Source organism: Opisthocomus hoazin, chromosome 22 (genome assembly GCF_030867145.1).
Source record: "Opisthocomus hoazin isolate bOpiHoa1 chromosome 22, bOpiHoa1.hap1, whole genome shotgun sequence".
NCBI classification, from domain to species: domain Eukaryota; kingdom Metazoa; phylum Chordata; class Aves; order Opisthocomiformes; family Opisthocomidae; genus Opisthocomus; species Opisthocomus hoazin.
In genome coordinates this window covers 1,797,925-1,825,641 of record NC_134435.1, presented here as the reverse complement: position 1 = coordinate 1,825,641, position 27,717 = coordinate 1,797,925, and the positions used below count along the sequence as shown (strand labels likewise).

The following is a 27,717-nucleotide window of genomic DNA, read 5'->3' as shown; positions in this document are numbered from 1 at the left end:
CTAGGAGTTGTGCAAGGAAATAAAAACAGCCTGGTGCTCTCGAATTGGCTGAAACGAGGTCATCCAGAGGACTCGCTACTGATGCGAGCCACATTCTCCTGTTCAGCTGTGGGCAGCTGGGAGCAGGAACTGGCAAACAGCGGTGCAGGGTTCTTCTCTTGTCCAAAAAAAAAAAAAGCAGTCATTTCTCCCAGGGTGTCACAAATGGTATGGCCAGGTGAGAATGCAGGGGTATCCATTCCGGTGTCCCCAAGGACCACACCATGTACAAACATCTCGCCCTCTGCTGCAGTCACCCTTCTGCTAAGGAACAAGTCTGTGAAGTTCAACTGCGATCTCAGCCACGCTTTTCACTTGGGGTTGGATATGCAAGAGTGGCTCAGCCACGGCACAAGCACCTTGGGAAAGCTGTCAGGGTTTCACTGCAGGGTCTGTACGAAGCCGTGTTCTCTTCGGGCAGGGAGCTGATGTCTCTGGATGCATTTCTGCTGGTCTAGCAGGTTACAGCACCTCAGACCTCACACACAACACAAGAACCAAAGTGAAAACAACGCTCATCACTGGAAGGAATTGGTTTCTAGCACTCTAGCCAGCATCACCTGCTCGATCACGTCAATCCCAAAATTAAAAAACAAGAATACAGTGAGGTTATTTTAAAGTCAGCCTCTCAAACCTGCTCCAAATCTTCAGGATAAATACTTCACGATCAATAAAGACAGGAACACTCCCTCCTCGCCCTTTCCTAGCAGTCAGGCTTTAAGCCCTTTGACTCACCCTGGGACAGTACCAGTCAGGCACAGCTCAGACACAAACCTCTTGCTCCTAGCTCTGGGGTGCAGGCCTACACTCAGAAATGACCAAGTTGCCACCAGCAGCTCTCACCGAACACACGGTGCATCTGACTGCAGCTACTGGGACACCGTATTCACCCAGAAGCTGCTCACACCAGCCACCTCCAGTTTGCAAATGGACATATTTAACTTGCCACATAGAGTCTTCCCTTAATCCTTCCTATTGCAGCGGAGGAGACGAGTGACACCTCACTGATTACGGAAATTCTTCTGGTTTGACCCACAAGGCTCAGCCACTTGAGCCTCCCTGCTGCTCCCTGTGACTTCTGCACCAGTAGCTCAGCTCAATGCAGAGCTGGACAGTCCCACACCCATTTCATCCCCCCACCCCAAGGCAGAAAGTGGATATGTTAAAACTTTTCCCAAAACTCTCTCTAATTTCAGGCAATGAGTCTCCAACAGTCACTTGTGAAAATCACAGCTCAGAAGCATCACGCTCCACAGAGCTCAACTTCACTGAAATTAAACCGTATTTTTTAAAAGAGGCATTTCTGACTCGTTTAAAGTCACTGCCGAGGCCCGTGGCGCAGGAGGACACACAGGAAGCGCAGTCCCAACCCCACCGTGCCGCCAGCACAGCCCACGTCCGCGTGCCGGGGACCGTGCTCACCCACGCAGAGGATGTTGAAGCTGAAGCCTTGGGTGACGGACTTGCTGACCAGCTGATCGGGGAGACTGTCGAAGCCAACATGGCCCCCCAGGGAAAGGTTCCTCTTCTCTTCATTCTGGCAGGGAGAAGCAGCCAGGTTAGCAGAACTGCACCGTGATGGCAAGTCAGAGAGGAGCCCCCAAGCCCAGGAAACAACCCCGCTCCCGGGCACTGCAGAGCCACCCACACAAACCCGAACGCTGCCCGTCAGAGCCTGTGTTCTGGCACACCACAGCGCAAACCCTCCGACAGCCACCACCAACACAAAAGAGAGGGAAAAATACTGATCTTCATGGGGAACTGGGAGAACTGGGCTACAAAGAAAAGAAAACACTAGCGTGAGCTCCAACCACGTGCAGCTGGGAGAGATCAGCAAAGGAAAACCCACCACTGTGTGCTTTAGCACTCATTTCTCCTCATCATTTTTTGTTTTATTAAACCAGCACTGAATTCAGCTTGACAGACTCTGCATTTCCCCCCCCAGTACTTGGTCTTTTTCCTTTCACTGTTGCCACGAGCAGCACGGCTTTGTTCGCTCGGGCGTCCGGGGGTGCTGGTCGCGCAGGCAGGGCAAGGAACCCTCTTGCTTCACCATCTGTGACCACACATTTTCCCACCGTTTCTCTGCTGTTCCTGCCTCCCCCATACGCACTTTGTTCTCCCTTCTGCCTCCTCCCTCCCCCAGAGGTGGATGAAGCTGATCACCTGTAGGAAGCTTCACTGAGAAACCATGAAGACAATCAACATCTGAGGAGCCAACAGGTCTACACCCTGTGTTATACAGAAACGCAGCCCAGACCAGCTACGCAGTCACAGAATCACAGAATAGTAGAGGTTGGAAGGGACCTCTGTGGGTCACCCAGTCCAACCCCCTGCCGAAGCAGGGTCACCTACAGTAGGCTGCACAGGATCTTGTCCAGGTGGGTCTTGAATATCTCCAGAGAAGGAGACTCCACAGCCTCCCTGGGCAGCCTGTTCCAGTGCTCCGTCACCCTCAGAGGGAAGAAGTTCCTCCTCATGTTCAGACGGAACTTCCTGTGCCTCAGTTTGTGCCCATTGCCCCTTGTCCTGTCACTGGGCACCACTGAAAAGAGCTTGGCCCCATCCTCCTGACACCCACCCTTCAAGTCCAGAAGAGAGGAGACAACAGCAGGGTCATTTCTGTTTCTAGGGGTTAAACCAGGAGAGTTTGGATTTGCACAAATATTTCAAGAGATGTTGCCACCTCTCTACACAACCAAACGACGCTGTCTGAGCCCATGGACCAGACCCCGGCCCCTACAGCCTCTCCAGCACCCTTACCCTCCCCTGGAGAGACGAAGATACATGATTCCAGGGCACGATTCATTCATCCTCACCGTTTCTTTCATAAATGACGCCGTTTGCCTTAATCATCAGCACACAGCGGAAGATGGGGATGGAAAAAAGTGTCTGCCCTTTGCCTGGCTCTGGTGGTTCTGCCTGTCCCTGTCCCTTTTGAGTGAGCGTCCCAGCACCACGGCTGCGAGGCAAGAGCACACCCTGCAAAGGGCCCAAGCTGGCTGTCAAACTTCACATTAACTCAACAGGAAAACAAAAGAAATTACACGCTAAGCCTTGCCTGTTGCTCTGTGCCTGCAATGAGATTGCTAAACAAAACACCACCCTTTGTTCAACTGCATCTCGAGTCAAAGCCTCTTTTAACAGAGCAAATATTCTCAGCTTTGTAAAATAAACCATTTAAACCACAAGAACCACTCGTTAACAGCTGAAGCGGCTCCCAGGCCTCACGTGCAAACCTTCTGCCTGCCCTGCCCAGCACTTGTTCCCAGCTTTCAGACGATTTCAGCCCGGCGCTCTCCCAGGGATCTCCTCGGACAGAAACTCAACCGAATCGTAGCGGGGCTCCTGCGATCGATTCTCTTCCATCCCATCAGGATCGATCGCACGCACTAAATCAGCGGAAACAGCAATCATTTAAAGTTTCCCTGTGGGAGACACGGCATCAATTAAGGTTTTAAGGTGGCCAAGAGTTTAGGTGAGTTAAAAAAGGCCCCTAAGACAGGGAAACCTCCAAGGTGCACTTTCTTCCCTTCACCTGTCACCACGCCGAGCTGCTGAAGCTCAGACTAACTGCCGGGACAGACGGCACACAGGGAGAAAAGCGGGTCCATGTCGATCCGGGCAGCCCAGCGCCGAACCACGGATCGGCACGGGATGGTGCGGCCGCACCGCGAAGGGGAACGCGGCCGCGCGTGCGCTGGGAGAGGGCTCAGAGCTGTTCAGGGGTTGGTTTTGTTTCTCCCCTCTTAAGGGGGAGACTGCCACAAGGCACAGAAAGCCATTGCATGGGTGAGACCTGGCACTGGCACAGCTCAGGGGGCTTCTCCTCTCCCCCCTGCCCCACCGAGCCACCACCTCACAGAGCCCAAAACGCCAGTTCCCAGCGCGGCGACAGCCACGCACGCCATTCCCACAGAAAGCCACCGAGCGCGACCGTCACCCTTCGTGCCTTTTCATTTTAAATAATAAACAAAAAGCAAGCAAACAACAGCACAAAGCAGAAGCCTGGGATGACATTTTGGATGGGAAATAAGGCTGCCGATGGCTACGATCGGGCTGAGAGTGCCCGAGGCTGGGAGGAGGTTTCCAGGCAACAGGCAGCACCGCTGCTCGGGATGGTAAAATCGGCTCCAGCTCAGCAAGGCGGCATTGAGAACTCAGTCAAGCCTCGGATGGAGGAAACCCAAATCGTTCGCACAGGGCGTTCTTCTTCTCTTCTTTTTTTTGGCGTTTGGTCGCTGTTCTTTACAGGACAAGAATACACTCAAAACTGCTCATCATCTCAAAGCTGCTAAACCAGCGAGCCAGACTCCAGCGAAGTATTTCTGTCGGCGACCTTGAAATGCACAGTTCCCTTTGATTTCTGTAAGCAGCGATAATAATCTGGTTCAAGTCCAAGGCGCTGCCGATACCGAAGCAGAAAGCCATTTGCTGCGCTTGCAGCGCGCTCGGCTGCCACTCAGCCTCCAAAGGGATTTTGCTGCTGTCGCTGCATTAGGACAAACAACGGCAACAACTGCTGGAAAGCAGTAAGAATAAGCAAAGAAAGAAAAAAAGTTTTCTCTATTTTATTCTTTCCCTCCAATCCGTCGAGCTGACAGCCTTGCGAATACAACCGATTTTTCTGCTCACGTGGGTTTCGGAGCGTTGACCTGCCCGGGAGAGGAGCCGACCCTCCACCCCCAGCAGCCACCAGCGGCACCTCGTCCTGCGTCCCAGCTCTCACCCCCATCACTCAGCCTTTCGGCCAGCTCAAGGACAGCTCGACACGCCTCACCTGCTCGCAAAGACAACAAGGTCACACTCAAAATTGAATTCTTTACAGCAGAAGCAGCCAGCCTGCAACGTTCAGCATAAATAATCAATCCAGAATATAAATGCTGCAATAAGTGAGGGCAGCAGTAATGCAGCAACGTTGGGGGTGGCGGTGGTTTTGTTTTAAACAAAAGCTAAGAATCTCAGCAGACTTCCTCCACGTCTGGTGCCCTCCACGCGGCTGCCTTGCAGGACAGGAGCAGGCAGGTTACGTGGCAGGGCTGGAAGGGACCAGCCATGGCGAGAGCCAGGCAGAACCACAGCCCTGCCCTTTCCAGTTGCACCGGTTTCTGCAACACCCGATGACAATCAGGTCCCTCCTCTCACCCTGGAGAGGCAGCTCTCCTGCTTCTTACCAGGCGAGACCTCATCCTGCAGCTGCAAGTAACCACGGGGCAGTCCAGCTTTCCTGAACCCTACCTGGTCATTTTGCAACATGATAATTACGAGTTCGTGATGGCTCCAGGTGCCAAGTCCCACCATAAACAGGCACTGCAGCCCTGAACATCACTCCTTGGGTCACTCATGGCATCCTGTGACAGGCAGCTACCAGGGTTTTACCCAGAGCCTTTGAACATCCTCTCTGAAGATCTTCTGTGCCTTGGGCTGATCTTCAGGGCTTGAAGCAGAGAGACAATTGGATGATTTGTATATTGAATCGGGAATTCCATGGGAAACAGGAGATTCATCAGAAGGTTCGAGCAGAACGTATTAATTTTCAAATCCATAGTCCTTTAAGTATTTTTACAAATAGAAGCAGAGTCTGTCAAGGCAACAGGCACACAAACGGCATCTGGGGGCAGGGCCACAGGAACAGCCATCCCAGCAGGAAATCAATCTTTGGCTGAGGATTGACAGCTATGTCACAGGACCCTTCTCCTGGCACACAGCAGACAGACAGACATGCCCTCGGTAGCACAGACGGCCACACTCAGCTGAGCACCACGAGAACTCAAGAGACACCTCCAGACACAGTGCTTCCAACCTGCTGTATGGCACCAGCCAGCGCGGCCACGCTCTGCCGGAGGCTGGGGACGCACAGGGACACATGATGGCACGCTGGCCCACTCCTGCCAAAACCAGCATCTCAAACCCACCCAGCTTCCCCAGCCCACCCCCAGCAGGGTCCCACGAACCGCACCACGCAGCGGGACCGCGGCGCTGGGGGGAAGCTGGGAACGGCACTGCTGCAGGCACGGGCAGCGTCGCTGCAGGCAGCTGGCCACAAACCACATCCGCAGAAGATGATCTGTGATTTAGCCCTTCACTGCAAGCGAGACAAGGAAAGGCAGCAGCGAGACACAGAGAGATCAAATCCAGATCCCTATAAGAGGATCGACACATTATTTGCATATTAATTAGGCTCTTCCTAGTAGGCAGAAGGATTAAGGAAACCCGTGAGAAGCGGCACAGGCTACAGCATCAACCAATCTGCCTACGACCCTTTAAAAACACGAGAATCTGATCACAGCTTCCCTTCCTCCAGCCTCTTCATGCTTCACCTCCAAATTAGCATCGGTTTCACTTTGCGTCATTACATTTTTCAGCAAGTTCTCCCAGGGAAAGCGGCTTTATCGCTGCCTGCACAACCCACGGGGGATGTCAGCAGCAGGAGGATCAGCCCCACGCTCAGCTGCCCCTCAGCTGCCCCGTCTTCCTCGCTGGGGCTGCCGGCGCCGAGCGGAGCAGGTCACTCTGCTTTCCGACGCGCTGCCTCGGTTCTCCTCGCGTTCACACCAGGAGCTTGGGTTTAAAAGCCCTTTCTGACATCAGCTGGGTCAAAAAAAAAATATATATATTGAGCAGTATCATTTCTCAATTAATCTCAACACGAAGTGCTCTTTGGTGACATACACTTGTGTTTTCTGCCTGAGATGAGCCTCAGAGTTTTGTTTTCCTGAATAAAGCAGGTGAAAGCATATGGGTAAACAGAAGCGTAACTTAATGGCACAAACAGTGATATTTATTGTTTTAAATGGTGATTTTTTTTTTTTCTTTTAAAGAACTTGGCATGATGAGAGTTGTAAATCTTGGGCTGTGCTACAGCAAGCTCAGTGTACAACGAACTTGTGGATACGCTCTGTCAAACCAAAAGCAAAACCCCAAAATCACACGGCTTAGCTGTTTATCAGCTAAACCATGCCGGGAGGGAAGAGCCTCGGTTTTACACCCTGAGAGACAACACAGCACTTTGCCGTATCTCAGGTGCCTCTTCCCATTTCTTGGGCCCAACACAACACAAACGAGAGATGAACCGCTGCCATTTTCCAAGGCAAAGCAGCAAAGCGGGGAAAAGGAGGGGAGACTCGGTCCATTCTTTCTGCTAAGTGGAAAGGGCTCACGCTTGAGCAATGAGCTTCAACCCCGAGATACCCGCTGCTCCCGGACGCTCCCCGCGGCAGCCCCGCACGCTCCGCGCCGCCGACCCGGGGTCTCCCGAGCCGGGCCAGGCCGCAGCTCCCCGGACGTCAGCCCCGCACGCAGCGGAGAGGCACGGGAGCTTTCTCCTTCCAAGAGCTGACAGGCAGCAGCATTTCAGGTCCCTCTCTTCCTGGGCTTTTTCCATTTATGTTTTCCACACGCACTTTTAAAATAGCAAGAAGCAATAACACAACATCTGCTCAGCACTATTCCATAGCGCTTCAATTCCCTCTACTGAGGCACACTCCTGCTTATAAATTCCTTGATCATGGATGATATCTTGACCTTAAATAATACCAAATTCTCCAGGACTTTGCAGCATGGGTCCCCTGCAACGCGGGTACAGCCCGTCACCTTCACCCCAAGGCCCGCCAGCAGCCCCGCAGCACTGGATACAGAACGATCCCCACGCACCCATCGTTCCGCACCGCGGCGGCACACGCAGCCATGGCATCACGGATCAGCGCGCCAGGCACCCCGCAAAGCGCAGGGCACAGACAGATCCTCTCCCTTCCCATTCACAATCAAATCAAAACCAGAAAGATAAAACCAGCGCTAGCAGACTGCAGCTCCCCGGTCAGCGGGCGCAGGAGAGCTGTGAGAGGAAGAGGAGGGCAGGCTCCCGGGCGGCTCTGGCAGGGCTCCCGCGGCAGGACGGAGCGGCCATCACTGAGCAGGGCTGGCTCGGCACCCGGCACAGCTGGGCACTGCTGTTAGTCACAGCGCAGTGACCTCACCTTCTCGACTCCCTGTCCACAACCCACCCCAGCACGGGCTACACGGAGATTAACGCATGCACCAGTGGGGTTTGCAGGATGCCGCTCGCCTGTCTCCCGAATGGAAATGCACGAAATCGGGAAATTATTTGGTCTTGACACACGGAGTCTCACTTGCAGCCGAGCAGAGAAAGGACTGATCTGGCTGTTTCTGAAGGCCAGGCAGAGCAAGCTGGCCCCACGCACGCCGGCCCCCCGAGCAGCCACGCTGCCAAGCGCGGGCACTGCCCAGCCTGCTGGGACCAGGCAGGGCGAGCCGAGCTGCCCATGAACCCACGGAGCAGAGAGCTCTGCCACAGTGTCCAGCACAGAGTCCCAACCCCAGCCTCACAGCTGCCTGGGGCGGAGGGGTCTCCCCGAACACCCGTCCCTGCAAGATTCCTCGCAGAGGCACCAGTTTTATCATCGTTTCACAAGTAAACTGAGTCATGGAGTCACCGAGCACTCGCCCAGAGAGCTTTGGGCAAACAGTGTCAGAAGCCAAAGTCAGCTGCTTTGTCCAAGCAGGCACTCCCTGGGGCTTGGCCCAGCTTCTGGATCCGTGCAGAAAAGCCTGGCAGCTCGCCTCTCTCCGCAGATCCTGCCCCAGCGCTGACCACTGGCTCAGCAAACGCCGCTTGATGTTCGCAGAGAAACGGCAGCAAGCACAGACTCCAGTTTCCATGAGGAAAACATTTCTTCTGCCAAGCTCAGCGGCAGAGAAGCACCTCTATGGCACTAGCAACATTGGAAACAGACACTATCACACACCAAAATATTATCTTTCTTGTACTCACAGGCTAAGGACTATTTGATGTATTACACCTCCAACGCATGAGCTTGCACTTTGCAGTCTGCTAAGCAGAAATGGATGGCCCAAGGGAGGCACGGAGACTAGACTTGAGGCTGTCTGACAGCGGTCAGAGGATGCTGAGCACCATGAGTCTTGAGAGAGAATCCCAGCATGGCAGGGGTTGGAAGGGACCTCTGTGGGTCACCCAGCCCAACCCCCTGCCCAAGCAGGGTCACCCAGAGCAGGCTGCACAGCACCACGTCCGGGGGGGCTGGAATATCTCCAGAGAAGGAGACTCCACAGCCTCCCTGGGCAGCCTGGGCCAGGGCTCCGTCACCCTCAGAGGGAAGAAGTTCTTCCTCGGGTTCAGCTGGAGCTTCCTCTGCTTCAGTTTGTGCCCGTTGCCCCTTGTCCTGTCGCTGGGCACCACTGAAAAGAGTCTGGCCCCGTCCTCCTGACCCCCACCCTGCAGATATTTAGAAGCATTTCGAAGGTCCCCTCTCAGCCTTCTCTTCTCCAGGCTGAACAAGCCCAGCTCCCTCAGCCTCTCCTCGTAGGGGAGATGCTCCAGTCCCCTCCTCATCCTCGCAGCCCTCTGCTGGACTCTCTCCAGCAGCTCCTCATCTTTCTTGAACTGGGGAGCCCAGAACTGGACACAGCACTGCAGATGGGGCCTCACTAGGGCTGAGTAGGGGGAAAGGAGAACCTCCCTTGCCCTGCTGTCCACACTCCTCCTAATGCAGCCCAGGATCCCATTAGCAGGGCTTGTGCGCAGTAAGCGTGACTCCGTGGGTGCCTCTGGCACTGGAGGTGAAAGCAAGCACGCTTTCAGCTGGGGTTGGCCAGCAGAGATCTCGGCACCTCTTAGGCTAAAATTTCCACACCAAATGCCACCTAACCTCAAGCAGATCTGCAAAGTCCAAGCACGTCTGCGACCCTGAGGGTTTTCAGTTAATCTTAAGCATGTGCTCAAAATTCCAGATCCCCATTGTGGAGCACTTAAGAACAGGCAGGGGGAAGAAGAAAGAAAAAGCAAAAAATCTCAGAGAAAAAAATTTTAGACACGGGATTTCTGCAGATTTACCAGCTGTCTGACAGTAGCAGCCTGCCGTGCTTCAGCAGCTCTGCTCCGGTCCACGCTGGGGGTGGCACGTGGCCGGTCGAACAGGACACATCCCAGCTGGCGTGGGCAACTGCCTCCACCGTGCCTGCACAGGGAGGGCAACGGCGTTCTCCCCGCTGGGGCAGCCCTGAAGAACTGTAAACGGTGACGCTGCGGCGATGCCTCCAGCAACGGCAGGGCAAAGCCCCAGTGGCCCCCCCCTCTTTTCCAACACAGCCACGTCCGAGCCATCCCTCCACGCACACCACACCATTTCAGCCAGTCATCTCCAGTTGCTTCATGCTCACAAGAAGCTCCAAGCCCACACCGCAGTCTCCCCCAGTAAAAAACCTCACACTAAAAAAAAAAACACAATTCCCAGCTCCCCTTTAAACCGCTCTCCTAGGAATGCCAGGAATTTTCCCAGACACTCAAGCCTTTATTCATATCCCTCCCGGCTCCCAGCTGCACTCCAGGCAGGCAAAAACATCACTGAAGAAACCAGATATGGAGTCACCACCAAGACATGCCAAATAAAAATGAAAGCCTCTCTACATTACAGAGGCAAGACGACTCCTCAGCTGAAGTTCTCTGCTTTAGGGCTAACTAAAGGTTCTGTTGCCTGAAGCGATGCCTTTCTTGACAGCTTCTGTACCCATTTTTAAGAGCTATTCATAAACCCCGAGACCAGCAAGGGCGTTGTGAAGAGCAATGTTCAGCAACGTGGGAAAACAAAAATTAAAAAAATGAAAGTCACTGGTCCAGCACCAGTGTTTTGATGCCCCACACGCTCCAGGCTGACTTCGGGGAAGAAACGCTCTGCTGCACACCTGTAAAAACCCAGCGTGCTGAACCGCAGCCACCTCCCCACGAGCAGGCGGACAGGGATTCCGGTGAGAGAGCAAAACTGCTTTGAAGGGAGGAACTCCTTCGGCAAACTCCTCAAGTGCTTCCCCGCGTCCCCGCGTCCCGTGCCAACGCGGCGTCGGGGCTCCTGCGGCACAGCTTGTGCCAGCCAGCCCGCGGCAGGGGTCTGCACGCTCAGCCCTGCCTTTGCGAGCAAACTGCTTCAGTCCCAGCAGCCTTTCCTCCTTTAACAAATACGAAAACCCCACAAAACACGGAATAAAAATCCTACGCACGTCTACAGGACCAAATGAATTGGCACAGGCTTAAAACATCAGGTTTTGGTGCTTTCAGAGCTGAGTTTGAAGGGAGAGGAAAGCTTCTCGTCTTTTCTTATACGACACACAGCCAAAGTGATGCACTCGCAACCTGTGAATGCAACATCAGTTTGAAATTTCCACAAACAAACTGACTGTTTCCGGCTTAAATTTCTCTCTTTTTACACTAAAAGTAAGATTCTCACATGCTTCCTTTTCTTAAGCTGTTATTTAGCGATTTCTCTATAACAATTATGAAGCCTAATTAATTAATTGTGAGGTCTTTCTTAATTAAGAAAGGATTAAACATGCATTTTGTCCCCATCACAAGCCCTGGATGAGAGTTTACAAAGGAGCAAAACAGGATTTGCCGGGCATTACGCACACAATGTTTTGCAAGCATGAATGTTGCCTTTGAGAATAAGGAAAGTTGGTTAAAGCAGAGAAAACTATGGAACCAAAAAATGAGAGACATTTCCTCCAAAATGACCTTAGAGGATGAGAAAGTTCAGCTTTTCATCAGCCGGAGAATTCCATCCCCCATGAGCTATTCCAAACCAAGAAAGCAAAGCCCAAAACACAAACATAACTTTTCCTTCAGTCTGTTTAAAGCGAACCCAAAATACAGACAAACAAGAACACACCAGAGCATCCCGGTTTGTATCTTTATTTACTCAGAAGGTGCTGAGGCTTTTAATTCAACAGAATTTCACAATTAACCCTGACAAGGGACTAATCACCTTATCCAGCAAGAGACTTCCCCACGTCGGGCCAAGGCAGCAGATGCATTCCCAGCCTGCGCTCAGCCGGGGCTGCCCAGCAGGACCTCTGCCCTTGCCCACCGCGAGGAAGAGGAGGAGGCACCTGGCAAATACAAACAGCCACTGGGCAGAGCCAGGAGAGAAGCTGAGGGCTTGCCCCTAAGCAGTGGCACAGAAAAGGCTCGGGGCAGTTTAAAGCAAACGCTGAATGGGGACAAAGGACCCGGAGCCCCATCACGTCGAACGAGCCATGCTGGACATCAGCCACTAGGACTATTTGTTTTAGTTACCACTTAAAATAAACATAGCTAATTCCCACATACGTTTCCAGAATTTATTGCCTGATTACAATAAATACTACTATTCAGTATAATTTTAGACAAGGGAACAGAGACATAACGGGAACCCAAGAGATGTGGTCACCACCGTACGCTCCTTCCCCCATCTGCCTTATGCAACCACCCCGCAGCACCTCCACGCAGAGCTCTTCCAGCCGCTGGACAAGTCTCCTCGTGACGCTGCCTGGAAGACACCAGAAGGAAGTTTTACACCCCACAGCCACTCAGCCCCAAGAGCTAAACCAGAGTCATCACCACGCTAACGAGCCGATTGCTCTGTGTCAATTCACACCTGCCTCCAGCCAGCCTCAGAGTGCATCAGCACTGAACACCGCCAGTCTGCAGGCTCAAGGCAACAGAAAAAGAAAACTTTAACCTCAAAAAAGTGTCTAGCAAAAGGATAAGCTGCAAGAGCTATTGATTCTGTATGAAACTACTGAATAAACCTACATTCACCAATATAAGCTGGCAGCACCTTTGCTGCAGAAGACAGGGGAAGGAGAGCTCCGGCAGCCCTTTTCCAGGCAACCTTGTCCCTGCGGCAGAGCCAAAAGCCAGGATCACCTCGGATTTGGATCCCAGGCCCGGAGCAGCTTGCCGGCAGCGGGTCTGGCCGAGAGACCCGGCGATGCCCCTCCGACCCGGGCTGTCCCCGCACACGGGCACCGCAGCACGGTCGGTCTCCTCTCCCAGCGCCCCGAGCAACCTCGGCTGCTGCCGCGGGAAGGTGCGACGTTCCAGCGCGAACGCCGTGAGCTCCGGCAGCGTTCCTCACGCCGGCCCGCGGCTGAAGGCATGCCCGTGCAGCCCTCCTCAGGCAGACACAAACCCCAGAAGCCAAGGGACGTGTCCTGCCTTGCTGTCGCAGCAGGGGCCGGCCGCAACGCCAGCTGCCCGAGGAGGACTCCAGAGGCGTTCCCCGCGTCTCCTCACGCACCCAACGCGGTGGGGCAGGCCCATCGCAGCACCCCACGCTGCAGCACGGAGAGGACGGGGCACCCAAAGCCCCTCGACACAAACTCTCGCTTCTCGACAGTCCGGTTCCGAGGCTGCGCGAGCCGGCAAGCGCCCCGAGGCAGGGTGCTCATGGGAACCCCTCTCTCGCTGTCCGACATCTTTGGAATTTCATGTGTGTGGGAGAGGGACGCTTTTTAGCTTCGCAAAGGAATCTGAACATCTAAACAAAGCGGTGCCTCCACAACCCTGACCCCACGGGCCCCGGTCAGCCCGCGAGCCAAGAGCCACGGCGAGGGACACACGCAAGAAGCCTGCGGTTCCCACTGACACCGTTCTCCCCCAGACCTCACAAAATCTCCAGGGTCGCCCCGTTTTGGAGAGCGCCGATTCCCTGCCTGGCTCTACCTTTTGCACCCAAATGCCAGAAGTTGGAGGCGAGCACGGCTGCTGGAGGCTCTGGGTGGAAAGCACATGGCTGGGAATGCGGAGAGGCAGCACCTTCCAGATTTTTTTCCCCCCTCACTTGAGCTGATCTGGGAGCAGAAAGGGGCTCTCCAACCCCTCTGACACTTCTACTATATATGAGTACAGACACAAAGCTTCAGGTACAAACCCAGAGCCGGCTGCAGCTCCACAGGAGTGGGGAAGGGGAGAAGCAAGCAGGCTGAGCGCAATGGGCCCCACCTCATCAAAACACAAACGTGGGGCAGGACAACACCATTTCTTGGGGTTGCAGGAAATCCGAAACAAGCAGGGCAGCTTCTCCCATCCACAGCCTGAAACTTCTTCCCTCTGAGGGTGACGGAGCCCTGGCCCAGGCTGCCCAGGGAGGCTGTGGAGTCTCCTTCTCTGGAGATATTCCAGCCCCGCCTGGCCGTGGTGCTGTGCCCCCTGCTCTGGGTGACCCTGCTTGGGCAGGGGGTTGGGCTGGGGGACCCCCAGAGGGCCCTTCCAACCCCGAACATTCTGGGATTCTGTGAGATGTGCCCAGGGCACGTTCTGAATAATTAAAGTCAACCCTATAGCTGTGCCCCTGCCCCACGCAGACGGGGTGGAACAGCGTGCCCACGCCCTGCACTTCTCCCGCGGTCCCACGGCCTCCCGAATCCCTCAGTTGCACAACCCAGGAAAAGCCAATTCAGCACCACGCCACCTCTTCCCCTCCCAACCTCCAAGCAAAAGGAGCACGAGAGGGAAAGGAGCTGAGCACGACTGCTGCTCCTGCAGCCAGAAAAACAGCCCAGTCCCCAGAGCACTTCGCTTGCACGGCGATGCCGCGAGACGACAGGGCTGGGGATGGCGGGGGCACTCGGAGACAGGGCTGCGTCTCCCCACAGCTGGCGACAGCGCCAGCATTCTGCTACAGAAGATAATATTTAGGGAGCTTTTGGCCTCCCAGCAGCGCTGGGGACTGGCTGACAGCTGCCACCACCGCACTGACACCGCGCCGGCCTCCTGAAAGGGTTATTCTTCAGGCTTGCGTTTGTTTTGCCGATGCGGAGGGCACACACGGCTTCAGCATTCGCCAGCTCACGTCCTTCCACCCACTGCCTCGGCGCTCGCTGCGATTACAAGCGGTTAAGAGCAGCTCTGGAGCTCCCACGCAGAACAACGTGTTGCTTCTCTGCTGCAAGAGGAAGAGACGCTCCAGATTCACCGACAGTAGCAGCACCACAGTGGGGAAGGGCGAAAAAAAAAAAAAAGAAAACACACAAAACAAACCAAAAATCCTTTTCTGGTCAACATTTGCTCCTAGCACATACTTTCAAAATAAGTGTTTAACTGCGACGGACTGTGGTTGAGCCAATTGGTCCTGCGGTTTAAACAGTCAGAGCCGGCTTCCTCTCCGCGCACAGGCGAGCCTCCCAGGGAGGGATTGCAGGGCTCGGAGAGGCAACCACCAATTTCCCCCATCCCTCCTTCCCAAAAAAGCATACGCTGCAGGAGGAGAGCTGGCCAGGGCAGGGAGGGAAAGGGCTGTTCCCGCTGGGCTCGCTTCCTGGGGCATGTTACCAGCTTGGAGAAAAATCTGTCGCTTCTGTTCCACACTGCATGGGGGAATCGCTTGAGTTTTTCCAGGCTAAAGGTAAAATAATTGAATGACAAAAACAGACAAGGAAATTTAACCCTGGAACTTCCAAATGATGCTGCTGGCTGGGGGAACGTCCAAATGCAAACAAACCCGAGCTTCCACTGGAGCTGAGCCATGGAAATGTCTTCCTTGAGAGCAGGATTAAAAGACAATGTAAGCCTACGCTTCGGACCTGCAGGGATCAGTCCTCTGGAAACCACCCTGCCCCAGCCACGGCACACAGAGCTGTTCTCGGCCCGCTCCTCACACCCATCGTTCATGGATTAAGGAACAACCCCAGCCCCTTCACACCGAGGGGCAGATTGAGGCCGTGCAGTCACCAAGAGAAAACGCAAGCTCGCAGGAAACAGCAGCAGAAACGCACGGAGTTTAGCACAAGCCCGGTGGTTACGGCAGGAACAGGCATGGTTCAAAGGTCCCTCTCCTCCCACGGAGCTGGTGACCAGAAGGCACTGGTGGGTGAGCAGGTACCGCTCACATGAAGCTGCTGGGCTGGCCAGACATCTCCATCCCCCAGCTCAGCAGCGGTGGAAGAAATCCCAATGCCTCTTTCCAGTGAGGAAGATCTTACTCAGCTTTCCTCCCTACAAAGTGGTGTTTTTTCTAGCAAGGTCTTCTAAGGAGCATTAATTCACAGTAAAGCTGCCAGTCAAAGCCCAGCCATCCATCACCATCTCAGACTGCAGGCAGGCAGCCACCCCGCAACCACAGCTCACATGCAGCTGCGTGCACGCGTCCAGCGCTCTCTTTGCTGGGCGTTGACGTTCACAAATCCCCTGTCCGTGCACACAGTCACAGTACGCACACAAAGCAGTCGGCCACGACGTCTCCAACTCGTGGCATGATGTAAAATTCTTACCCGAGCCCAACCTTAGGGCTGAGGACACCTCATGTGGGCTCCTCCTCACATGCACGCGTCAGAGCTTGCCACGGCTTCGTTCAGAGCCCAAGCAACTGCCTGCGTACCCCAAAGCCAGCGAACGGGTTAACGCAGATCATCAGGTGACAGCGTTTCGGGAGGTCCAGGGGTTTTAATTCAGGAGAGAGAAAGCCACAGGTTCGTGGGTTTGCAAAAGCTTCTCAAAAGCAAAACCGTCTTACGGCCTCGGTTTCGCATCTCACCCCATTCATTCTCCTACACATCTCCACTCGCTTCCCCGTCACTTCTTCTCCTTCCAGCTTTTCTAGCTTCCTCCAGAGCTCCCACATTTCCCTGCCCCATTTCATGAACTTTCTGGCTTCCACTTGCATGTGGTTTTTGGGCTGTTTCCCACTCAACACACCAACATCCTCACTGACACTGCCAGCATCTGCGCCAGCACCCAGCCATCGCACGGGCTAGCTCAGGCAATGGAGAAACCCTGAGCTTTGATGACAAATTAAAGTGTTTCATAACTGAACCAAACTTTAGCAGCATCCTTTCCACTCTGGTGGTAACTGTAATGAAAACAACCAGCCTGCAGCACCTAGCAGCGATGCCTGCAGACCGAGCCCTGAACACGGCAGTGGTGAGCCACGTTCTCACGGCAGATGAGCAGCAAACGTCAGTCTCCAGGGGCTGAGGCCGCCCTCTCTCACAAGCACTACGTTCACAAAGGCAGGCCTGAGCACCGCTGATGTGATTCTGGTGCCTCACAGGCAGCTTTCTGTGGGCCAGCCTCCCTTCGTTTGCTTTTGCTGGTCATTTCCAACAGCAGCACTTCAAGGGAACTTCATTGTGCTGGAGACAGAGGCGTTCTGGAGGACTGCAGAAGGGAAGCGGGCATCTGGGAGTTCTGAAAAGACATCACCCAAACCTCAGGGTCACTGCGTACCAGGACGGCGCTGTCTGCTGGACACTTACAAATGGCTTCACCAGTCTGCAGAGCATGACCTGTTGCATATCAAAACCTCCTTTGGAGGCATTTTCAATATTACTTCCCACTACAGATACAAACAGCTGGTAAAGATAAATGAATTTATCATCACCCCTTCTTGGCAGTAGCGAGCCATTCCCACCCAGACTTTACGCCCAGGAAACTCAGGTGCAGTGACGTGAAGTAACACCAAGAAAGTTGTAAACCCCGCAGAAAGAACAACTCGGACCACCTTAGTCATGAGGCTTCCGTGATACTGCTGGAGGAACAGCACCAGAGCCGAGACAGGCGCTGAGGATGGGGAAACAGCAGCGGGGACAGCCCCCCGCCCTGCGTCAAATGGAAAGGAGATGCTGCCCTCCCAGCCGCCCCTGTCAGACCCACGGGTCCAGGCGAGGGGCAAACCGGCCCAAACCAAAGGTCAGCAGGGATCCTCCGGGCCTGCAGATCCCCAGCAACATTCCCAAGCTCCCTGCACCAAGCCAGCAGGTTTTCTCCTAATGGAGTTGGGCACTGAAGTCATGTTGGAGCCCAGCCATTTCGCTCTGGTGCCCAAATGGGAGCCAAGCACCTTCAAGAACTTTTTTTCTTTCCCTTCTTTCTTTTTTTAAAGAAAAGTGACAGAGTACTGACGCAAGAACACCGAGCGTTAAAGTACCCACACCAAAGAACGCACGATCAAATTCCGTTTGCAATAGTTTACGTTCCTGTAACGCCTATGCAAACCTGCGCAGGCACCGGCAGGCAGACCACATTCACCCGAAAAGTATTCACACAAGATACGAATACAGAGTCGCAGCGAGACGGTTACGGTGGTTCCACCCTCTGCACTGACACATTACCTTCGTCCCCTCTCCCCAGAGCCCAGCAGCATTTGCGTTCTTAAGTCAGAGCCCACGATCAATTTTCCTTTATGCAAGTTTTCAGCAAGTTACAGCCTTGCAAATTCATTCTCGAGCTGGAAACTTTTGGGCTGGGATTCAAAGAAAGGAAGCAGAGTTTGAGATTCTTGGCAAAAAGCAGTTTACAGGGAAAACAGTAGCAGGGACTCGTCTGTGCTCAGACGGCACGCCTGTAATTCAGACAGCCACCACCGCTGTTCCCATTTATTTAGCAATATCACACCAGACATTTCTGACTTCCGAGAGCTACGCTATTCCATGCGGTGAAGATATTTTGAGCTCCGAAAGGCTGCAAGCCGCATCGCCAAGCTATTTGATCAGGACAGCCTTCCAACCAGAAGCAGAAATTGAAGCTTTGGGCACGGCGGGGTTGTCCGCGATGGCGATGCCAGCTCGGCTCCCGGCGGCAGTTACACAACGCGCGCTGCGCCGGTGCCCAGGTCACGCTCCATATTTGCGGCACGGCCTCCTCCACCCGCCGGCCCAGCGCGCAGCCAGCCCCGGGCTCTGCTTCGCCCGGGCGGGGGTCGGCGTGGCCCCGAGCACCCCGCACCGCCGAGCTACTCGCTGGGGTACCAGCAGTGCGTGAACAACCCGCACTCGGGAAGGCCCGACCCCGCCGCGGGCCGCTCTGTGCCTGCCGACACCGGGACACCGCACCCGGGAGAACCGGGGCGGCCGGGGAGGGTGCACCGAGGGGTCTCCGCCCCGCGCCAAGCGCCGAGGCCCCGCAGCCCCCCACCCCACGGCAGGACCCGCCTGCAAGGACCCTCCCCGCACCCTGCCGAGGACACCGGTTCCCCCCCGCCCTCCCGGGACACGGAGGGGGCTGGCGGGGCCCGGCACATCCCGCCCCCGGGGGTAGAAGGAAGGGACCCGAGCTCCCGGCCCGGGGAGGGGAGCGGGGCCGGGCCCGCCGGGGCTCACCGAGAAGCGCTGCAGGTCCGTGGCAGCCATAGCCGGGGCTGACGCGGCTCTGCCCGCCGCGGGGAGCTGCGGCTGAATGGAGCCAATATGGCCACTGCCCGGGACCGCCCCCCCGCCGCAGGCCCCGCCCCTCCGGGACCGCCCCTCCGCCGCGGGCCCCGCCCCTCCGGGACCGCCCCTCCGCCGCGGGCCCCGCCCCACCCCGCCCCGCCCGGGGGGCCGGGCCGGCGGGGGGAGCCCCCGGGGGAGCCCCCGGGGGTCCCCCCGCAGCTCGGGGGACTGGGGGCGGCGGCTCCCCGCAGGCCATCGCATCGCGAAGGCTGGAACAGACCCCTAGGACCGCCAGGCCCGGCCGCCAGCCCCACAGCAGCGTGGCTGCGGAGCCAGAGGGACCCCGCAACACAGCACCGGCTGGTGTCCCCTGTCACGGTCACAGAGTTATTAAGTCTGGAACAGACCTCTAGGACCATCAGGTCCAACCATCACCCCAACACCCCCACGCCTGCTAAACCATGTCCCCAAGTGCCACAGCTACACGGTTTTTGAACCCCTCCAGAGATGGGGACCCCTCCACCTCCCCAGGCAGCCTGCTCCAGTGCCTGACCCCTCTTTCAGTAAAGAAATTTTTCCTCATACCCAATCTGAACCTGCCCTGAGACAACCTGAAGCCATCCGCTCTCGTCCTATCGCTGGTTACTGGGGAGCAGAGACCAACCCCCGTCTCACCACAACCTCCCATCAGGGAGCTGCAGAGGGCTCTCAGTCTCCCCTCAGATGAGGGGCTGCATCGCCCTTGGTACGGGGACACTGGACGCCCAGAGCAGCCCCTGCGGGGTTCGGGGAATGCACACAGAGACCCCCTGCCCCTCCCAGGCAGCCCCCAAGCTGTCAGCATTGCAGAACGCTGTGAGACACCACAGGGCGTCTGCACTCGAGTGCCTCCGTCGCACAGAGGAGCTACACCAAAGTTCCAGCCACAGCGTGGGTTTGAGCCGGGGTGCCGAGAGCTCGTGACCACCACGCTGCCCGTCTTCAAGTACGCAGCAGAGGACTGCCGGCTCTTCCTCCATCCTTCCTTCCCACACAAAGCACAAAGCCATCCCCTCACCAGCACCCTCAGCCTCCATAACCCACAAAGACATCAGTGTTTCACAAGCTGTGAGCACAGAGCAAAGATTTTCTTGCTTTCTGGTGCCCTCTGCTGCAGTGCACGTTTCAAGGAACAGTTTACCAGAGCCAGACATTCTCTGGTCACGCAGCCGGGTCACTACCCCAGACCTACACCCCCAGTCTGCTGCCCTGGGTTTGCCTTAGGCTTTCCCCAGTCTTTCCATCAGCCACGGTGTCTTCGTTTTTTCTCCTCATTCTCTCTCTTGGAGCAATGCATACTTCCAGTGGGAGAGCTGAGCCTGGGCAAAGAGATCAAGTACTTCTCTTTTGGTCGTGATGATCTGAGAGGTCTTTTCCAACCTTAATGATTCTATGATTCTCTACAACACTGTGTGGGGAGAGGACTGCTGAGGGTCGTTTTGAACCCCTCAGGAAGGACAAGCCCCCTCGCAACTCACTGCACGAGAGCCAGAGAAAAGCTGCCGTCTGCGCCCGAGGGCAGCAGTGGCAACGCGGTCCCCGAGGGCGCAGCAGACATCCCCCAGCAGCCTTCGACACGCACGCCCAGCCCTCGCTCCCTCTCTGCTCTCAGGCACACATCTGCCCAGCTGAGCAGCTCCTCAGACGGAGCACCCAGCATCAGGGCTGCTTCTCCACTCGGTGCACGCACCCGCTACACAGAGTGGTAGGGAATCAAGGCAACTCTGAGTACGGGCTCGACGCCCTGCACCCCTCCCCAGAACCTCCTGTCCCATCTTTGTTGCCGTTGCCGGTGAGGATTGTCCTTCAAGAACCAGTCCACAGCCTGAACTTCCCTGAACGATGCTAGGTGCGGGACGCTGATCTCACGGCACAACGTATGCACTGCCCAGGGGACGGACAAGGGAGAGCTCACCCGGAGTGGCTCTGTCTGGGGGCCTCTTGCTTGTCTGCTCAGGTGCTCCTAGATCAGCTCCAGCATCCTGCACAAACGAGGGCCACAAATACAGTAATTACCTAAATACGTTACAGGTACGGCTCCAAGCCCCACCCCAGTTACTAGGAAACAGAGAGCAACTGTGCTTAGGCCCTGTTTCCAGTCATTTTTCAAAAGATTTGCCAAATTTCCACCTTTTGGCAAGATAAGGAAAAGGAAAGATACCCAATACCCCAGTTCCTCTCATTCATCGCCCACAAAAGCAGAGTCCTTGGAGCGCCCTAAAGCAGGGCTGAAGCATGCAACGACAGCCAAACCTCAGCAACCAAATTAAACCAGAGGTTGTGCTTCACTACAACACTCGAGGAGCTGCACTCCCTGTTCCCTCCTATCTTCTCTCTTACTCAAGATTTGTGATCTTAACTAAGGTCTCTTGCTCCCACAGCGATATAAATAAACGAGAGCATGCTGTGCTAGTGGGTGCTGAGTTGCTGTGGTACAGCGGGTGTGCGAGATCGTGTTCTACGCCTCCACATCTTCGATTCTCCCCAAGACTCCTTGGGACCCACCTGAACGGCGCTGCCGGAGCTCTGGGCAGCACTGTCCGTCCCGGAAGGCGGCTGTGTTTGCGCTGGGGAAATAAAACAGAAAATTAGCTCTGGGTAATTGAAGGGAGGGGGCAAGGGTTATCAAACGCAAGTGGTTAGGGGGATCAGAGATTAGGGAGAGGTTTGTATTCTCCCTTGAAGCAATCTCAAGGCATTTTCTGAGGAGGTGTTACGCCAGTGATCTGCTTTTTGAAATACGCTAAACCTAGCGCGGGTCAGCAGAGCTGTTTTTCTGTCCTTCCTGAGGGGACTGCCTATGACAAAATTAATTCTCCTAATCCATATATTAGTTCTGGCTAAAGACAGGCTGCAAAAATGTTGTATTTCTCTAAAGAGGCCATTGCTGAACACCGTCTGTTAATTTGTTTTTCTTGGGTCACCGAAAACGAGCAAAACAAAACCCCGAAACCCTTCTTCCTGCCACAGCCACAGCTCTGTCAGTGCTGCCTTGTGCTGGAGCTGCCCGGGACACCAAGGCTGGCATCTGCCGGCCTGTGGCACCCAGAGCCTGGCCTCCCTCCACCCGCAGCGTGGCAGAGGCTTGCTGAACCCTTTATTCCGGATCCCTTGCGAGCGAGATGTTGGCGCGGACCAGGCACTGGCTTTGCCATCTTGTTTCTTTGGCCCAGAGGTTCTCCAGCTCTCCTGGGGCCCTGCAGCACAACCAGGGAAGCTAAAATCTGGTATTTCTGGTGTACAGATGCAAGTACAATAGTTTATATAGAAGCAGAGTTAACGTTCCAGGCCACCTTTTTATATCACAAAGAAGTGCAAATAAACAGTTAAAAATGTTTAAAACTTTGGGGTTTGGTTTTTTGCTTTTTACTTCACAGGCAAGCTTTGGAGTCCTGATTTCAGACAATGTAAAACTCTTGCTTAAACGCCGTTATGCCAGGAGTGATTGCCCTCAGTTCATGAAGAGCTCTCTTCCCCGCCAACCAAGCGCAGAATGCAACCCCAGGCTCACAGCAGCTGACGCTCCCTGGTGTCTGCGAGCTGCAGGTCAGACGCAAAGGTTCAAGGCAGAAAGCAAATCCTGAGCCACTGGAACAGCTCAAGGGCCAGCGCTGCTGTCGCCCGGCTCCCTGACGGGGAGACCTTCTGCAGCTGGAGCCCTCTCTCCTGCGTCCACCAGCACTGCCACCAGCATGGCGCAGAGCTCCCTGCCAGGACAGCGTGGTGTAAAAGCTCGCAGTTATTTTTAAACACCTTGTTATTTCAAAAAGCACACTGTCTCCAATGCCAATGCAGGAGAAACCCTGCTAATTTCAAAAGCTTCAGATGCATAAAAACTGCTTCAAGAGGAGAGAACTGGATTTCGTGGCTCCTTTAACTGCTAAGGCATCAGTTGTTATGCAAATTATTCCTAATGGCTCGGGAATTAGACGTATATTATAGTGGAGCTGGATGCTCCTGCAAGTATTTTAAACTCTGCGGAATATTTGTACCTGCTAAATCCACAGAGAATTTAGGATGAGCTGTGAATTTTCTGCAGGTAAAGAGCTGGGGCGGAGAACACAAAGGGCTGGAGGGGCACAAACCTGTCCCGGGAACCTCTTCATCGGGGGAGAGGGAGGGACATGACCAAGGCCACCTGAAGATGGCTGGACCTTCCAGGGCTGAGTAAAATCCTTGGTCTTCATCCCAGGCGGTGCAGATAAACAGAACTCCTTCACGTTTTTCAACACAGGCTGGAAGAAGCAGCTTACTGGTAAACAGACCCCAGATTTCCCTGCCTCCTCGTGCCTAAGGGCAGTATTACCACCCTGTACCTCATGCCAGGTTTGCATTATCCTGCTAGAATCCCATCAAGTTCGCAGGCACCACCTGAAAAACAGAGGATGTTTGGGATGGGTCCTTGCATCGCCTGTGCGGAACAAGCGGTATTTAATAAATATGGACTCTGAGATACACGGAAAACTGCATTTGAATGGTCGCTGCTGAGAAACATCGCCCAGACTGGTTACTGAGGTCCCTGAGTTAGAGCTGAACCTTGCTCATTTACGAGAAAATGCCTTTTATCTGCAAATAATCTTCCCTCCCTCTCCCTGCCCCTTCACAGACTTTTGCTCAGTTGTTCATCTCTGGAAGGTTGCTGTGTTTCTCCATGGAACAAAGGAAGAGCTATTTTCCTTCACAATGTGTGCTCTTTGTTTCACACCAAAATATCAACAAGGAAAGCGGGAAATCACAGGATTTGTCATCCTATTTATGCTGGGAACCCTGATTTCATTTCAGAGGAAAATAAGTTTTCCTTGAGGTACAAATCCCATCCGTAGTCAACAGCCCCTCAGCTTCACCTTTCTGCAGAGCAGAGCATCCCGTCCGACGGAGACTATCCCCCGCATCCCCTTTTCCGTTGCTTCCCACCTGGCACCTCACCTTCGCTACGGCTCTGAGCACACCAGGTGGGCAGGAGCAGGGGATACCATCCCCTTCAGTGATGCTTTGCTTGATCTCTCACTTTATTTCCTAGCTTTGTGTGGCATGAATAGTCATATAACCTTTACCTTCCTCCCCTAAGGGGGTGGCAAGAGGCCCCAGGCTCTCTATGCCGTTTCCTACACTGTCATGTTGACAGTTTGAAAGTTTGTGAAACTTCTTCACGGGAAAGAGAACTCTGTTCAGTCACGCAGTTCAAAACAGAGGCCAGCTCTCTACGGCTGGTGACGTAGAACTAGCAAACCGCAATATTTGTGTTTAAAAAAGTAGTAGTAAATTAATTTAATCATGGGTTTCTGTACATTGTTTTTGTCCCAGCCAGTAAATTAAAAATATCAAGACAGCTTGATATTTCAAGCTTGAAATCTCCTAGGAAGCAGCCCACAGTATTCCACAAATAGCCCCACCAAAAATACTTGCGTTGTAGGTTTTTGGTGACACCGAAAAAAAGGCAAAACTTCTCACGCTTTTTGAGGCTGGAAATTTCAGACGACTGATGAGCGTAACACCCATAATGCTCCAGATTTTTATTATCTATAGTAATAAAATTCATTCGAACAGCTTAATTTCTGCTGCACAGTCTGATGAGAATACGACCAGTGGCCAGTAAACAGAGAGGAGCTCACTGGGTTCTGGTCCCCTGGTAGTCGGCGCTCAGCCTGAAAGGTGGGCAACCAAAAGGCACCAATGATGAAGATGAAGGGAAAAGTTGGCAAACGGGACGTGCCCCACGCTGCGGTCTGGAATCGGTACGGAGGATTAGCCAGAAGCATTGTTTTTCTCTGAATCACAGAAAGTATAGGACTAACCTAACGCCTACTGACAGACTGGGAAAAGGAGCACAACCCCACGGCACGGGCTGCCCAGAGAGGATGAAGCCAGCGCACGTGGGACAGGCGGTTGGATGCATCACTGGAAAATTACCTGGGGAAAGAGCTCCTTGCGTCAGGGCGGTGAAACGAGAGCAACCAGTTCACGCTTGGCAGGGCACGAGGCGCGCTGGTAGACATCCCCTCTCCTCTCCTACGACCTCCCGGGGATGCGCCCTTCTGTTCTGCAGCCACGAGGAAAGCCAGGCCCTGCAGCGGGGAGAAGTCTCGGTAACACCCCGCCTTCGGGACCCCGACCCGAGGCAAGCCCCCGGAGAGGCGATGGGACCTCGGCGGCCCAAGGGTTACCCCTGTGGGTGCTGAGCAGTGAGGATTCCTGTGGGCCTGGTGTACAGAGATCGCTCCGAAGGAGAGGTGCCGGGCTGGGGATAAATCGTGCGGGATCTCACAGGATCCACGGGCTGACGCCTTCCCGGGGGCTGTGGAGGCAGGGACAGGTCGCAGCACCTCGCTGCAAGCACCCGCAGAAACACCCTCCCGGAGACCGCAGCCCGCAGCGGTGAGCCCGGGGATGTGCCCTGCCACACCGCGACCAATTCAAGCAACGGGAGCAACTTCTCCCTTAACATAAGAGCATGCTTTTTAAAAGAGCCTATTATTCTCAATTATTTTCCCTCCTCCTCTCGCTCGTTTGCAGATATGAACTATAATCCTAGGGTACAGATGAAAGTTTGCAATGAGAAAATCATGGACTGCTGAGATTTTCTTATGCCTGCAATGGATTCTAAGTAAGGAAAATAAATCAACGCTGAAAGCACGGCACAGCAATTAATGTTTGGATGCACGCTCATTATTAGCTCTCTACAGCAGGCAAGGCAGAACCGTGGTGGTGCCACGAGCTAGAAAGCATTGCTAATGCAGTAAAACTCCAGTCACAAGTGGCTGCCTCGGCAGAGGGCGAGGCTGCTGCGTATGCCCTGTGAAAAGGCAGTAATAAGAGGTGTGTGATTCACGTAGAAGTACTGAATTGCTACGAGCAGCATGAAGATTACACACCATTATGTGAAAGAACATTAGAGCAGCAAAGCGATTTTGAGGAACTGGCTCAGCGCCAGCTTGTTAGCAAGAGATAAAACAGCTTTTCAGCGATTTGCGCAAAGATGGAGCGAGGGGGACTGCCAAAGGAAGGCTCTGAGCAATCTGTGCGAAGAGGCTCTTCCACCACCAGTAAAAGGTGCGAAGAGGCAGGTGGGAGGTCAGCATCAACGAGAAGGGACAAAGCTGCACTGCGTGGGGACCGACGCACCTCGAATTGTCTTCAAAATGGAGACGCTGGCACAGCCTGATACTCCATTTTATTCAAGTTCTAAGACAGTGAAAACAAAACCGAATCTATTTGCTGTTCTCTGACCCATCCCTGTACAGGCAGTCACTTTTATCTGCCTTCACGCCACGCTGACTCAGTTCATTCCGCGTGCCGTCTCCCCCGCTGTGTTCCTAGAGAGGAAATTCAGGAACCCGTTCAGTGATCTCCATTGCAACACTCAGCGGAGGAGAAAACAAGTTCGCAGGCTGAGCGCCATCCCTCCAGGAGGTCTTCAGTCCTACTCCTGCGCCTGGGGAAACACATTTGTCTGGGAACTTTTCCTCCTCCCTGTAGAACAGAGGACAATAGTAACGTTCAGTGCTTGAGGAGCAGGAATTGATACGACAGCAGGGGCAGCTTCGCTCTTTAGATAAAGAGCTCTCTCTTCTCCAGGTGCAGGTGAGCAGATGCAGGCGTGTTGTGAAGATTTCACCATTACACAGGTACATGTGGACATACGCACACTGCAGGTGCAACACAGATAAACGACGCGTAGAGAACAGGCACGGCGATACACAGAGTACCACACAGAGCTGAATACATTTTGAAACACGGACCCCTGCGCCTGTCTCCCGACCGACCTCGCGGCGCAAGGCTGGACCCCCAAAGACAGCAGCTCCCGCAGACCACCCCAGGCTTCGGAGGGAACGGGGACCTGGCTGCAGAGCCATTCCCACCCCCTCGCTGCTGCCGGGACAAACCAACGACAGATTCACCGCTCTCGGAGGCTGGCAGAGGAGTGAATCACCGGCATGGCTGCCCCTGCCTGGGGAGCTCCGGAGAGCCTGTGTGCCCGGGGCCTTACCCGCACGCGGCTCCTCGGGGAACGGAGCGAGGCGGCAGCGCAGCCCGGTGAAACGGGAGCGGCCCGGGGACCGCGGGGCCGGGGGTGCTGAGGGCCCAGGGTGCTGAGGGCTTGGGGTGCTGAAGGCCGGAGGTGCTGAGGGCTGAGGGCCCGGGGTGCTGAGGTCTCGGGGTGCTGAGGTCTCGGGGTGCTGAGGGCCAGGGGTGCCGGGGCCGGGGGTGCTGAGGGCCCGAGGTGCTGAAGGCTGGGGGTGCTGAAGGCCGGGGGTGCTAAGGGCCGGGGGTGCTAAGGGCTGGGGGTGCCAGGGGCGGGGGTGCCGGGGCCGGGGGTGCTGAGGGCTGGGGGTGGTGAGGGCCGGGGATGCTGAGGGCCGGGGGTGCTGAGGGCTGAGGGCCCGGGGTGCTGAGGGCCGGGGGTGCCGGGGCCGGGGGTGCCGGGGCTGGGGGTGCTGAGGGCTGGGGGTGCTGAGGGCCGGGGGTGCCGGGGCCGGGCGTGCTGAGGGCTCGGGGTGCTGAGGGCTCGGGGTGCTGAAGGCCGGGGCTGCCGGGGCCGGTAGCTCCCCTGAGCGCCCCGCAGCACAGCGCCGCCCCGCGGCCGGAGGCAGGCGCCGGTGCCGCTCGGCTCCCTCAGCCGGAGGCGGCGGCGCGGGCAGGGCGGGGCGGGGCGGGGCGGGCCGCGATCACCTCAGCGGGAGCGGCCGCGGGGGACGCGCTCGG

At 55.2% G+C, this 27,717-nt stretch overlaps 1 protein-coding gene across 5 annotated transcripts in view; it reads right to left on the bottom strand.

Moving 5' to 3' along the window:
- Positions 1-19,023, bottom strand: part of SEPTIN8 (septin 8) — a 47,147-nt gene extending 28,124 nt beyond the window's left edge. For all 5 annotated transcript variants that reach the window (XM_075441378.1, XM_075441379.1, XM_075441380.1 and 2 more), the window contains exons 1-2: positions 18,925-19,023; positions 1,462-1,576 (exon numbers count right to left, since the gene is read on the bottom strand). In XM_075441378.1, the coding sequence (XP_075297493.1) occupies positions 1,462-1,576; positions 18,925-18,954 (145 nt within the window). In that variant the 5' untranslated portion in view covers positions 18,955-19,023. The remainder of the gene's footprint in view (positions 1-1,461; positions 1,577-18,924) is intronic.
- Positions 19,024-27,717: the final 8,694 nt, after the last annotated feature.